The following is a 15,414-nucleotide window of genomic DNA, read 5'->3' as shown; positions in this document are numbered from 1 at the left end:
ATATCATATGTGAGGCTATAGCTGCACGAGTAAATATGTCCCTAATATGTCTTTGTCAATTCTTAGATATAGTAAGTGAACAGCGAAGCCATTTTGTATACATCTGCTGGACACTGGTCATTACGAGTTCCCCAGCTTCATGATGGCTTCACTGAAACTAGGGATGTTTGGTATCAAACATCTCGTATTAATAAACCCTCACTGAATTCAGTGATGGATTTATTAATATGTGCACTCAGAGGGCACCTTAGAGTTGCCCCGTGGAAACCTACCCGATTGCTAGTGTGTTAACTGACTGGTCTAAACCAGTACAGCCACCACCCTAGACAGATTTCTAACCTCCTGAGGTGAGAGCCAGCGCTCTCGAAGGCTAGGAACTCAAAAGCCTGCTCTGGGCAAAGGTGTTACCAGCTCTTCCATGCAGGATGGACATTCCCGGATGGGAAGCTTCAAAGACAAAGCCACCTTTGTAATGCGACCCAGGTCTCTCCATACGGCAGAGGTGACCAACCCCCTGTCCTGACCCCACTTTTTGGCAGCAAGACAACCTTGGAAAACTAGTAAGATTAGGAGGTGTCCCCCCCCCCCATGCCAGTCTGACCACTAAGGTGGAGCAGCTGATGTGGACACCACTTGGCAAATTCCTCCATCTTGTTTTGGATGGAATTAGTATTTTAGGGTCAGGGTTTTGCCCACTTCCCAACGGAAGTGATCATATAGAGAGTGTAGTCACCCTAAAGGTAGGCAACCCATTGGCTGCTGCCTGGCACTCCTTGTAATGCCCCTAAATTGAGTATTTAGGTGGCACCTCTAAACCCAAGAACTCAGATTTCACAGATCTAGAGAAGAAGGGAAAGAAGGGCCACTACCTGCAAAAACAGCAGAAGAGCTGTAGACATTTTGGTGCGTAACCCTGCTTGCCCGCACCTCTCTCGCAATCGCTACAGAGTGACTTGTCCTGCAAGCTGGAGAAATACCAAAAGCCTTGGGTAGCCTGCCAGCACTTTAAAACCACTGACAATCTCCCTGGAAGTGGAGGAGCTACTTCCCTGCAACACACAGGCACCAAAAAGCAGAGTCCGGTCCACCGCTTTGCAGCTTCCAGGCCCCGATCGACACCACAGATGACCAGGAGGAGGTACTCATGATATGGAGGAGCAGGACTCTTCCCCCACCAAGTTTAACAACAGCAGGACCCACCAGACCCGGGCAACACCAACCCTCAGGGTACCAGATGTCCTGCACCCAAGCATGTCCAGTAGGGTTTCTCACTGCACCAGGACCAAGCAGCCGTTGAGGAACACCAGCATCACAGAGACCCACTTGGTGAGTTGCGCAGCTGCCCTGATTATGCACCTGCCAGCTGGTTTACCCTCACTGCAAGGAGCACTTTTGCACACAAAGCCCAGCTGCCCTATTCACTCTGCACCAGAGCTGTCCAGCCCTGGTTCCAGGTCACGTTGAGATTTGGAGTGAACACACTTTGTCTGAGGGAATGTATACTGCTGGCAGAGGTTCAGGCAGTTATAGAGTTTGAGCACCTTAGTTAACACTGATATATAGAGCATACCCCAGCCGAATTTGCAGCATTTGGGGTTATTTTCGAAATATATTTTCAATGTTTCACCTGTGCATTAATAGAATGCAACTTTAATTGTAGCATGCACATGATACTTTAGCAAATTATGATGTCTGCTGTAGTATTATTTATGAAGCTGGCGGACGACACAAAACAATTCAATTATAATACAACCTGAGGGTGTATTAAAGTGTCTTGTGCATGCTGACTTGAATATTAACAAACGATTCAATCTTAGGATAGATGCCTCAGTACCATGGATTTGAGGGTGTAAATATACCAATGTCAGTTTGCACAGGACATTTCAGTGAGAAATTTGATCTCAGGACATATGCCTTAGCACTTTGATTAAGCTGACTGTAAGCACAAGATACTTTGCTGTGTCTTTCTAGGTGATTCAACTGCAGATATTTGAAATGCAGGCAAGATTTCTGTTTGACAGCTCTCATTTTGTGGGAAATCTTTTTAGTGGAGATGCCAGCTTCAGTACTGTAATTGAGATGGCTGCATGTGCAAGACACCTCAACCTTGACATTTGATATGGCAGCAGGCACAGGACACTTTAGCAGGAAATCCATAAGGGAGTACGTATGGGACACTTTAGTGGGAAATCCAATTTCTTAGGATGCTCTTAGTAGGAGGTACCTGCCTTTGTACTTTAAGGTAGATAACTACATGCACTTTATACTTGAATAATGAGGATGCAAAAGTTATGCATAAGGTATTCTAAATCTTTACAGCTTCAGGAGCAATCGTTGTTTGCATAGGAAATGTTCTGCAGTTGACATGTCGGATATTATTCATAGAGTCACCCATGGAAGATCAATGGAAGATTAAAATTAGATGATGCAGCCTTTTATAACATTGAAAAATGTTAGGGACTAAAATTGGCAAACTTGAAATGTCACACTTTATAGAAGAAAATATTGGATTGCTTCTGTGCATTCACTTTTGGGTTTTATGCCCTCATTTTAGAATTATGACAGCAGTCGTATTATGTGCTTGATTTAATACAAGAATGACACCCAATATTGTGAATAGGCTTCTAATCCCAGTAAAGATTGTGGTAAATGGATATAAAATGTTTTTAAAAAATGATCAGTGAGTTACAGAAGTTAATGAATAGAATGTGATATTTAAGGATGAGGCGGGTGCTTTCTAATGAATGGCAGTAATACTGTAAATGATGCATAGAAGGTCATTCGGACAATACATATATTTTTTCAATGTGAGTTTATCGGGCAGTTCTGAAAAGCACTGGAACTTTACCGTTAGGGCAATTAAATTTTGAAATCTGTGAATACGGGCAGGATTGGCTATGGGCTGCTATCAGAGGATCCGTGGAGAAAGAAAAATGGCGTACATCTGACAGCACTTCAGAGAATACATTTGCAGTCTTTAGACATTGCCTAACAGTGCACTTAAACTAACTCTATGGCCAGTTGAGGGTTCCAGCCGAACCTCGTCGTCAGACTTGCACCTCTGGCACGATGGATTAAAAGAAATAAACAATGAAGGTGTTGTTTACCGATCTGGCTGTGCTGTCCATCTTTTCAAACTGACCCTGAATTGTTGTATGTTCATATGGGTGAAGAGTGGTGCGGGAGGAAGAATTTCAGTAATATATATACACGCACATATACATACACACACACACCCCTACACACACATATGAATATTTAAGTGTCACATTTAAGCTACTGAGTTGTGTTAAATAATGTAATATATATACATATATATATATATATAGACACACACACATATATCCCATCAGTAATGTCAATATCTTTGCTACATTTTTCACAGTCAATTTTATTGTACTTTAAATTGAAAGTATATAAAAAAAATGTCAGAGAAGCAAAATAGTGCATCACTAACCGTGGAAGAAGACAAGAGCATAGAAGCGATGAGAAGAGAAAAAACTAGAGCTCATAAGAAAATGAAAATTAAACTTTTCAAGCAAGTCCTGTTTGTCCAAAAACCTAAAATGTTGATTTCATTGCCTTGTCATGTTGACCCATTAACATTCCTGGAATTCTATCATTCTCAAAGGAGAAAACAGAGGTAATGGGATGGGTCAGATGTGAATACTGATGGGAAAGGGGAAAGAGGAAAACTAGTTTTGCTAGGCCCCCAATGCTACGGAGCTAGTGGGAGAATACCACTGCGCACTCAGACATAGGCGCTTAGGGCTTTCCCTAGCGGATTGCCACCTGCAGTGTAACACAGTGGCCCAGGCAAGTTTGGACTGCAGTGATGATACTCCGAATGCAAGTCCCCACATATCCACCTACTGCACTGGTTAGCTTGGTCAGTTTTTGTTTGTTTGAAAATCCGTCTTTCATTATTATAGGCAAAGTTATTTTTGTTTATTGAAAGGGAAGGTTTAGAAATATATGTTAATCTACACCAGCGGTTCTGTGAACCCCCACTAAATGATTACTGGAAACCGGAGACTCAGGTTTAAGCAATCCTACAACTTGAACCTCAAAGCAATACAATTCAGAAGCAAGTATACATCAAACGAATTCACAAATGATGAAATATTTTATTTAATTCACAAATACAGAACAATCAAAATTTTAATAGGAAAGTTAGAGCTTAAAATAATTTCAGATTTTAATTCTAAAAGACTTAGCAGCATGTTTTTAATGCTTCAACATGCTCCCATTTTTCCTGTGTTTCAATGGAGGCCACCCACCGTTCACACTATATTTTATTTGTTGTACTATGCTGCTCTCATGAATCAAGCTCAAGGTACCAGCTGATTTTTTTTAGCCTTGAATTTCCAGTTCCTTCATTTGTATTTATGGGATGTTTTTTAATGTTCAGTTTTACATTTTACTTCTTTATATATACGTCATTGGTCTGATAATATTTCATTTTCTTATCAGTCAGGGACCCCTCAGGAGTCTTAGACAGTCCGAGTCTTAGACAGTCCGGTGTTCACAAACCCCAGGTTAAGAACTACTGATCTACAACACTCGGTTCTCAACCATCTCAGAAAGGAACTCATTCAGAAAGTAAAGACATCTAAACGTTGGGCCTCTCCACTAGCACCCGCCACAATCGTCACAAATCAATATGAAGGTTAAACCAGTCTCTCCAAATGTTTATATATAATAAAAACTCAGAACACTGCATCAACACATCATATCCTCTAGTGTGCCACTTTTATTCTAAAACTAAATATAATGGACTGGCATTGTTCTTTCATTGGCCCTTCAATTTCAAACCTATTGATCACAAAGTAGACAAGGAATGCAGGTGGTTTCATTTCTGGTACATAAAGCAAAGCTACAATATATGTCCCAAATACAGATGAGGATGCTTTCCTTATCTCATATCTTAATGCATTAGGGTACTTCGCAGCAGTCAAAATAAACCTCACTGGCAATTGTAACTCAGTGTGGGAGGCCTCACCTAGATAGTTCAGGAACCACAGGTTCCTAGTCAGGTGCTTTCTTGAAAAAAACTGCACAATCTACTTAATGCTATGTGACTGAAGCCCCCTGTTGAGAACATCAAATGTAGATAGTAAACTATACATTCTTCTCACATACCTGGAGAAGCTACACTTGAATTGATTACACTGTGGTGGGCAACTTCCTTACACCCTAATTATATGATACACAGGATTTAAGATTGACTCCATCGGACAATGGATTTCTCATCTGGCAGTGCTTAGAGCTACAGTATTGAAAACAGAAATAAAAGAGCACGTGCTTGAATATTTCCAACTCAGCATACCAGAGGATACTTATATGGCTTGCACTTGGAATGCCTTTACTGTATTTATTAGGGATACATTTATTGGAACACTAGGTAATATTAAAAAAAGCTAAGGCGTACGGAGAACATACTACTTAAAAAAAGAACTTGCACAGACCACAAGGGAACATTAAAGAGAACCCAACATACATCCTCCAGTGCACGCTTATGCCCGTGAGAGGCAAACTGAATGCTATTGCTACAAACTAGGCGGAACTTACACTACTTAGCCTCAAAAGATCCACCTATGATCAGGTAAGCGAGCACACACTTAGCTAAACAACGTAAACATATCTTAGAGCAAAACTATACAGGAGCTATATATGATTGTACCTGGCAACGTTCTGGTACTTAAGATGAGAAATACAACTTTCCCATTGGGTTTTATACCAGCTTTCAGAGGAACGACAATTAACACCTACATTGTGTTAACCTTACAGAACTCTAAGAGGAGCAAAGGGAAGACTTTGAAGCCCCCATCATGGAGGGTAAGGTGTCTACATCCATTAAAACACTTAAGTTACACAAGGGACCAGGGCCAGATGGAGTAATAAACCTTTACAAACTATATGCTTTGGCATTAGTACATCAGCTACCTAAACTTTTCAACTCCATAATCGAGGCTGGGCAAGTCATCTCCATGATGGGTGAAGCTCTTGTCCCCTTAATGCAAGGAGAAGGAGATAACACATTGTACCTCATATAAACATGGATGCCAAAATAGGCACAAATATTTTAGTCTCAATGCTGGAGCCATGTGTCCCTACACTGATCAGGTTTTATGCAAGGCAGAGAGGCACATGATCAACACCTGAGGGGTACTCCACCTGGTCAGGAAGGCAAATCAAATGGCAATACGAGCCTCCATAGATAAGGAGAAAGTTTGCAAACAAGTGGACATGCTGCTTTCTAGTGAGTACCATTCGAAGTTTGGGTTTGGCCCATCTTCATTTTGATGGCTATGGCAGGCTATCAGATCCCTAATTTTGAGAAGATATGTAAAAAGGAGATACTCAATGCACTTTTACCTTGAGCAACGGACAACACAGATGCTCCCCTTTCCCACTTAGCTCTATGTTAACAGCAATGATACTTGCAATGAGGATCTAAGTGGATGGGGAAATAAAGGGAATGCCCTTTGAGCAAGAAGAACACAAAATTACCTTATTTGTAGATGGAATCTTGCTCTCCCTGACTTCTCCAACTACTTTGTTAATACAGCTGCAAAATTATTTAAAGGAGTTTGAAGCAGTAGCTGGATTTTAAATAAATATCAACAAACCTTAAAAACCAGGGGGAAATGAATGAACTAGCTATTCAAATGCCCTTGAAATGGACAAGCAAAAATCTATATGGGCATACATATCACACTGAACCAAGCAGATGTCTTTAAAAACAACTACCCCCCATCTACTCTCCTCACTATGAGACTATTTTCACGCACAGGCCCCCTCTTTCTATTGTAGATGGGGAGAATCAAGATAATTAAAATTAACATCATGCCAAAAATCCTTCCCCCATTTCATGCACTTTTTTTTAAAAGAACTTAAGACCTTGGTATAACACTATTTGACAGCAGCTTAGACCTAGATGTGTCTACAAAATGTGTGCTTAATTAAATTAGCAGGGTCCTCACCCTCTCAGATTCTTCTCTGTATTAAAAAGCTGTTAAACTCTGGATTATGACCGACTGGTCATTTCAGGAATCAGACAAACACCCAACACATTTGGTTAAAGCTATTGTAGGAAGAACAATCTTGGATTTGATATGCAAACCCAAGGCAGACAGGCCATTTACCACATATTTGAATGCACCCAATAAAACCACACTGGATGTTTGGGAAGATGCACTCTTCTCGGATTACATTCCCCTCCCCACACACACACTCCAGTCCACCAAAACTTCCACACAACAATAAACCTGTGGTAGCCTCATTTCTATGCCATGTAGTTATATGTCCCCCTGCTGCTCAGCCAATGTGACTGTGAGGTAACAGAATGCTGCTGTGTGCATGGTTTGAATGAGCATCAGTTGGAATGTGTGGGCTGAGCAGCAAGGATGCTGCTAATAGTGGGGACTTTCTGTTACCTTCAAAACATCTTCTACCTGTAACCTGAGCCTCCTACCTTGTGAATAATTCTTATCCTGTTTCACCTATACTACTGTTTACCATACATCATCATTTATCACACAAACCTTCCATGTCTTGTAAATGTAATTCCTCTGAATGGTATTTGTCCTATGGAAATACCTTTCCATTCAATTGGAACAGCATCCTTAATGAGCCATGTTTCAGTAATGGACAGACGCTCTAAATAAATATTAAGGATGAGTGCATCTTTGTATAGTTTGACTGCCAGAGAGAAGCTTGTTTAAGTGTGAGGAAATTTAGAAGAGAAGGGTGTACATCCGGGAGTGAGAGAGAGTAACCATGCATTGGTATAGTCAATAGCATTTGGAAGAAACATGGTCATGTAACCATAAAGTCAGCCCCTAGTCATGCATAAACAGATGAAAAGAAAAGAACAGAGAGCATTGCAGTGCAACCATGCATTCAGGTCCAAAAGGGCATAGTGCATTACATATTTTCAGGCCTAGCAGGCTTGCTGAAATATTATATTAAACAAGGCCCTTAGAACACAAACGACGCCCAGCTGTAAAGCAAAAGCTCCAACCATGAGAGAGCTTAAAAAGACATTGAATGGTGGGAGATGTTATGATTTTGGGGTCCCTACTAACCTAGTGTGGAGGCCCTGAAGATGAGCTGGACAGAAAGAGCAGTGTGTGCTGAACATTTTGGTGGTGGTACCATGGTCCTAGGACTACCACAGGCTGAGTTATGGGCAAAAATGTGTTGCAAAAGGAATGCCCCGCAAAGCATTATGGGGCGAGTTTACCGAATGCAATGAATATCGTAGTATCTGCTTTCCTGCTGTGCCGGGACAGAGGCATGGAGAGGTCTCCCTTGTGTTTATTCTATTTAAAAGGCACCAGTTTGTATATTTATAAACTGCTAAACTTTGGAAGAATTTAGGAATGGGGCTGCAATTTAACCGGTGCTCATGTGAAGTGCTCCAATCTTCAAGTCGACTTTGAGCTATATAAATAAATAAAAAAGAATCCCCCTCCAGCTTGCAGCCTTTGTCAGGTGCAGACACCACAAAGAAACAGCAAGATGCCAGAGGAAGAAACAACATACCCCCAGGAGCGTGAAGCAGAGGCAAAAGAAAAAAGTAGTGAGCCGACAGTAAGGCATGTGGCCGATTGTGCAATAATCCATGTAACAGGGTCAGTCTCCAAGGCAGTAACAAAACAGCCTCAAGGCGGAAATAACCTAAAGCATTTTCCAGACAAACCAAAGAAATTATGAAAGGCAAGTCAAAGAATTTATGAAAGTGATGGGTGTGTGATGAACGTGGTGAAAGCCAACTGAAGTAGATTACAGCAAGTCGAGAAACAGTGCATCCATGCTGCCTAGGCTTGACCTAAAAATTAGCAGTGAATCGAAAAGTTGAGAGTTTTGGTTTTGAGGAAGTGGAAAGAAAAGAATTAAAAGAAGAATGAGAAGTTAGAAAGGGTATGAGGGATAGGATGGGGCATTAGGAGATTAAGGAGTAAAATGAGTTGCCAGATTTGATCTCGGCTTGAGTAACCTCTGTGAGGAATACAGGTTAGGAAAGTAGGGTGAGGAGAATGGGGTCCTTCGGAAGAATTGCTCCATATTTCAAGATGGAGGATGGCGCATTGCCAACGGGTGGTTAGGGTGGGAAAGGGTGTATGGGAGCCAAAAAATTACGATTAGGAGGGACCGCTGACATTGCCACTGCTTATTTAAGTTTTTGATGTAATGCTACCAAATCTCAAGGGTGGAAGCAGAGCTTTACAACAAAAGTTAATTTGGGAGGCTAGCAAAATTTCCACAACATCTGAAAGATGGGACATATATTTGATGAAATGTGCCAAACCCCTACCACTGAGGTGAATTCATTATTTAAAAATCCCTCTTGCTGGGTGTACTGCTCAATCACACACCCCAATTAAAAAGAAATTAAAAATACAAATAAACTCATTGCACACCATATAACCTTAGCCATCAAGTGTGATTGTCTTCTTAGTTCTCACATCACACTAACAAACCTGGTCTTCTATACCTACCCAGCGTTTAGTTTGTTAGTTCAATTTGATCTAATAGGGACGGTTTAAGGCATGGTGCAAAGTCAGGGACTTGCTTTGGCAGGGGGCGGGCTTTGGTGTGTGACACCTTCCAAATAAATACACTGTTGCTGTGTTAGTTGGGAGGCGCTCCCGAGTCAGGTCTGCTCTCTCTCTCTGTTAGTTTTTCTTGTGTCATTAGCTAAGAATGAAAGACAAAACAGTAACCTTTGATGTAAACAGGTGAAAGAAAGAGAGAGAGATGCCCATCTGGAGGATGAATTTCAAAATGTGAAACCAGATAGAGTGGAATCAATACTTGCTTGCCTCCGTGTATAAACTGTGTCACCCTCGTCAAATATTTTATTTCACAGGATCTCTTTTTTTTTAATTATCATATATGAAAGCAATTTTAGAATGTGCGCTGTACAAGCACCTCTTATGTTTGATTTAATAGACTACAATGCTGTTCCATCTGTAATAAGAATCTAGGTCATGTTTAGAGTTTATCTGACTACTGGCTTGCCACTTTGTTCACTAATAGCACTGTCGCTGGGGGAACCCATGAATGTTTCTAAAAACGATCACCTTTAAGAAATGTCTGTCTATGCAGTGATATCATCTGATGTATTATAGCCAAACACTTCCATGTGTTAAAGAAATGCACTTTTTTAATTTTTTTGATATTGTTTCATAATTTTATATTATGTCTTTTGCACAATAAACATGCCAAACATTTTCATGGCATGGCTCTTGCATGGACTCTTGAAGTAAGTCAGACCCATGTTTGGCTCTGGCTCGACTTGCCCTAATAATTTGCCTGTGAGCCCTCCTCTATCTGGGACTCTGGCTTAGTACAAGGGGCCGCCAGTCGCTTAATAAAATGATTAGTAAAAGGCGAGAAGTACAAACATGGAGCCCTGCCCACATGCACTTGGTTAACAACTCTACCATCACAGCTTCTTGGGGAAGAGACATAAAAACGTGTGAGCAGTGAAAATACATGATCGCAGGGCAGGGACTGCAGGCCGTTTTGTTGTACATGACCAAAGTCATGAGTGCCGAGGGAGAACTGCCCGGCCCAATTAGGATGAGCAGAGGCACAGCTTGAGAGGGAGTGAACACCCTTCAAATGCATTCTCAGTTTGGTAGTTGGGTCTGGTGGCCCTGAGTCAGGTCTGCTATGTTTGTGTTGGTTTTACTTGTGGTTCTCACTTCACCGAGAGGTTTCAACATGTTCCATTCAGGGACTGGTTTACCTAAAAAAGTTGCAAGTCAGCTCCCTTAGCAATACTCCTTGAATGGGTGCAAATGTACTGTTTTTTTTTAATTCACAAACATTGGCACTGGTAGACTTGGAAATCCGTGCCAGTTACAGGTGTCCAGGCAAACTATTAGTAATCAAGCACCCAAAAAGTGATGGGGTGAAGATTGGCACATGTTCTAACCAGAGGCATTTCAACACACTGGGTTTTTTTTTTTACCACTGGGCCTTCCAGATAGATGTCCACCAAATGCAAATCCGTACTGACCTGGTTCCACCTGGAAACAATCTATCACGAACATTAGTCATTGCAATCCATCAACCTGCAGCTCACTGCTTTTTAATTGGGAAATGTGAGATTCGTACCCCCTGAATGTCACTGACTAAGTAATGCCCCAGTGCAAAGTTAGCAATTGCCCAGGGTTTCCTGGATAAGTGAACATCTACTATATTTTTACCTATTTTCATAGCAAAACCAATTAACCTCTTCCCTCCCTACCTCGACCTCTGACACTGTTTCTCACTACTTAGTATCAACTTAAGGTTTTTTTTTAGCCCCAGGCAAGACATAGTTCAATAGTCTTTTGTTACTAACGTTTGGTGTATAATTAAATTCTGTTTGGCACCCAGCTGGCCAGAATTAGCAGAAAATGCATAATAAAATCCAAAGTTGGTCTAAAAAGGCCTTCCCCTCACCAAAATATGTCATTCCCAGCCTCCCCAAATCCTCAAGATGACTGGCGAGTTCTTAGTGATCTGAAAATGAACAAATATAAATACTTCCGGTAAGTGTGAACCAGCCGCGGCTGTTTAGATATCCCTCTTTGAGATAGAAAGGGAGCATCCAAACACAGTCCGCCCACACAAGAAGTGAATAGATGCAAGGCTGGCCAACTTGCAGCGTTTCCTTTTCGTCGGGCAGTAGGGCTGATAACTCCCTAGCGAAAAAAGGTGAAGCAATTCTGCGGCATAATACAAATGTTTATAGTTTAGCTACTATTCGTTGAACTCCAGCAGGGGATGCGACTGCTCTCAGAGGATGGAAAAAAGGTTGTGGCTGGACGGAGTCACCTCACCCCCACCCCACAAGTGACCTGAAAAACAAAGCATTTTCATTCCCCGCGGTCCACGTCAGCCCACATACAATGTAGGAGTAGCCAACTGTTGGGGAGGCCATCTTTCGGACGTGAAAGTATTTATATATATAAAAAAAAAAAAAAATGTGTGGGGCGACTACACAGCAGGACTGCGGAAATGCGCACCAGGGGTCTTCCCTACCCCCCCCCCCCCCCCCCCCCGTAGTAACTATGTTTGTCTCTGTGTCTCCATGCGTGCACTTCTCTGGCTAGAGGTACACAGTTTCGCTTCAGTGTGCTCTTGAAGGCGACTCTCAGAAGAGAGTGGAAAGAGTACCAACGTACCCCCCGCCCCCCAACAAAGTCTCGCTTTGTGTTCCTGCCTACCGCAGTCGTATGGAGATGTCGAAGACAGCAAAAACGGGCTTCCATATTAAAATATACTCCCCCCCCAAGGCCCTCGAGCACCTGTGACAAAGGTAGCGCTCGGTAGTTCTGTGGGGTTTGGGAGAGGAAGGCGAAAAGAGAAGTGTTGGGGAGCCTTCACAGACAGCTGCCTCCGTGGCTGAGAGGAGAATGGCTTGGTTATCTGCAGTTTGAAAAACTATTTAATATGCCCGTTTGTTAATATAAGGTGGCCCTAGGGTGGGGTGTATCTTTGAACTGTCCTGCTGAGGCTCCAGTGTGGGAGGAGCGTTGTAAAGGCCCGGTTAGGGCCCTGCGGGAAGCCCTGCCTACTACTGAACCTGTTACACACTTATGGGGTGGGAAAGGGGGGTTCAGATACCTGCGGGCTGTCCTGTAAAGCCTCTTCCAGCAGCAGTCTGTCCACGGCCGGCATGTTGGACTGGAGCTTCAGAGGCTGCTGAATAATTCACGCCGAGTCTCTCCTCCAGCTCCACTGACACGTATTGTTTTGACGCTGCTCAAATCGTTCTCTAGTCTGCAGCAGAGAGCTGCTGAGACTCACTTTTCCTGTTTAACCGGTCCTTCCATAAAACTCTGCTCGCACTGGCGTCAATCACCCAGTATTCGGTTACTTATGAATACTTGTTCCTTTCATACTTGCCAGCTACCTCTGTATTAGTAGGATACTTCACTAAGAGGGACAAACAGCTGCAAAACGAAAAGAAAAACACACACAACAAATAAAAAACTACAGTCCCCAGAAGACAACGGACATCTCCAATTCCCAACCAATCGGGATCAGTCGTTCCCACACACTGCGAGGATACTCCCTTGCAACTCTTCTTTCGCTTTTGTCTCGCAATATAAGTATCCCAGCCGGTGAAGCTGTTTTTCACCGCAGGAGTAGAATATTTATCAGAGAGTCGATGTGTTATTTATAAATGTTACAAAAAGCTGCGACTAATAAAGAACGTGTTATTTAAAGCATTTCGCTAATTCACTTAACCATGTTCCATTGGATTAGGTGTCTTTCAAGCAGACCAGAGGTTTTCACAAGTTGCAGCAGTGAGCCTCATACCACCTTCCCACGAGCATGTGTGGTCTTTAATGACAATCAAACCCCTCCGAGGTGGGCGAGTGCCCCACGAGCTCCCAGTCCGGTAACATGCTCCCAACCTTCCCTTGTGGCAACACATTAGTCTTTGGAGGTGGCAAAACGGCCGCCCTTTATTCACACAAGATGATTAAACAATGTAGTTTACGAACATAACAAGCATAAACATCATTGTCGCCAGATTGTTTTGTCATTCCATTCCAGTCACTTCAGCTCCAAGGAGCACCTCCTCACAGCCCCTAAACTAATACCCCTTTTCAGCAAGGGTCTAGCTCCTCCTGCGACCTCTAGGCTACCCCTTGCGGCCAAGTGTTGTGGGTGTCCCCTGATGCCTACCTGGGCTGCAAGTGCCGTGTCCGCCCTCTGCCGACTCTTAGTGACTGATAGCCTGCTCCCCGTGCCCCTGCCATAAGGCACCCCAAGGGCACGCAATTGAATGTCTCCTCAATTGGCTATTGCGCTCCTTCTGCTGTCCCCCCGTGCTGTCTCCACCATGCTGCCTGTGGTTTACCGACCCCAGGCACCTCCCCCACCTGCTCCCCACTATACTAGCCTAGTTAAAGCCTATCAATTAGAGAACACCCCCCATGTTGAGGAGGAACAGCTGCATACCTAAACCCCGATAGGGGTATGTGAAGTGGGTCCCTCCAGCAGGCGCAGACAAGCAGGTAAGCAGTCGAGTCGGAGTTACAGAAGTAAAAGTGGTTTATTGAGGAACAAGTACATGTCGAAGCCCTACGCCATCCAACAGCTTCCCGCAGCTCCTCAACTGTTGTCCTCGCTCTCTCTCTGCCCCCCCGCATTCCATCCGTATCACAATCACCTAGAACTTAGAACACATGGCATGACCTATTGCTAAGAAACAATTGCCAAGACACCACACCACCTTCCCCATATCAATTTACAAACTTGAACTTGAACAAGACCATAGAGAATGAGATTACACATAGGTATTAAACCGCAACGGTTTTGTTACATTTCTTTTTGGTCGTGTATCACTTAAACTTTGTGACCTAGGAACGAATGGAACAATATGAGTGTTGTGTGCATCCCCATCGGGTAGAACATCTGGAGCAACCACACTGAACTCACTACACTTGGCCACCCTAGTCAGATTCCATATCCTGTGGTCACTAGTCTTCACTGCATTCCTAAATAGTTTTATGACCTCAAAAGGACCTCTGAATTTAGAGGGTTTCCCTTCTCTTCTTGGCGACCTTATCTTAACATAATCTCTTTATGCAGAACAGTTTCTTTCACAGCCTTTCGCATGTCATAACTCAATTTTCTTATAATTTTCGCTTCCCTTTCCTTCTCCCTCCAACCTTCAATGTTGTCAATTTGATCATCAATCTTTTTCCTTCTCTCAATCCCCCATCTGGGTTCAATCTCACAACATGGCACCCTACCTCTGAACAGTTGAAAGGGAGTTACCCCAGTGGTGGAATGCTTCCATTTTCTTACGATAATGGCATTACTCCTAGTCCTACTCCCTCGCCTTCCTTTTAACCAATGAGGCCTCCCGCCTCCCCCCTAGACCCTCCCTTCCCCTTTCAAAACCCCCCCCACCCTTATCCCCTCCTGTACAAAAACCAAGCCCAAGCTGCAACTCGGACAGTCCGTACCGGGAGGGTGGGAGGGAACGGAAAAGGAAGGCGAGGGAGTAGGACTAGGAGTATTGCCATTATCGTAAGAAAATGGAAGCATTACCTCCCGTCCCTCCCTCGCCTTCCTTTTAACCAATGAGACATAGCAAGAAAACACACAGGAGACGGACATCGAGTTGCAAGACCTTTATTTAACATCGTGCACCAAGATCATCCCAAAAATTACCTCATAGAGGATAAGACCCGGTGACCCAACACCGACTCCAAACTACCCAAGTCCGACAGCCTGTAATGACGCACAAACGTCGAAGGAGAAGCCCAAGTGGCGGCCCTGCAAATTTCCACCACAGACGTCCCCTGAAGCTCCGCCACCGTAGCCGCCATGCCTCTGGTAGATCTCCCCTGAATCCCTTGAGGAGGAACCACCTCTTTCAAGGAATAG

General features: G+C 43.2%; 1 protein-coding gene across 2 annotated transcripts in view; it reads right to left on the bottom strand.

Annotated features, from left to right (window-relative positions):
- Positions 1-12,990, bottom strand: part of APPL2 (adaptor protein, phosphotyrosine interacting with PH domain and leucine zipper 2) — a 512,959-nt gene extending 499,969 nt beyond the window's left edge. Inside the window, exon 1 of one of the 2 annotated variants that reach the window (XM_069228970.1) lies at positions 12,631-12,990. In XM_069228970.1, the coding sequence (XP_069085071.1) occupies positions 12,631-12,684 (54 nt within the window). In that variant the 5' untranslated portion in view covers positions 12,685-12,990. The remainder of the gene's footprint in view (positions 1-12,630) is intronic. The other variant, XM_069228971.1, reaches the window with a different exon arrangement.
- Between the last annotated feature and the right edge of the window lie 2,424 nt (positions 12,991-15,414).

The sequence above is a fragment of the Pleurodeles waltl genome, chromosome 4_1 (assembly GCF_031143425.1).
Source record: "Pleurodeles waltl isolate 20211129_DDA chromosome 4_1, aPleWal1.hap1.20221129, whole genome shotgun sequence".
In the NCBI taxonomy this organism is placed as follows: Eukaryota; Metazoa; Chordata; class Amphibia; order Caudata; family Salamandridae; genus Pleurodeles; species Pleurodeles waltl.
The sequence above is the reverse complement of the archived record's forward strand: the minus strand, read 5'-3'. Positions and strand labels throughout refer to the sequence as shown.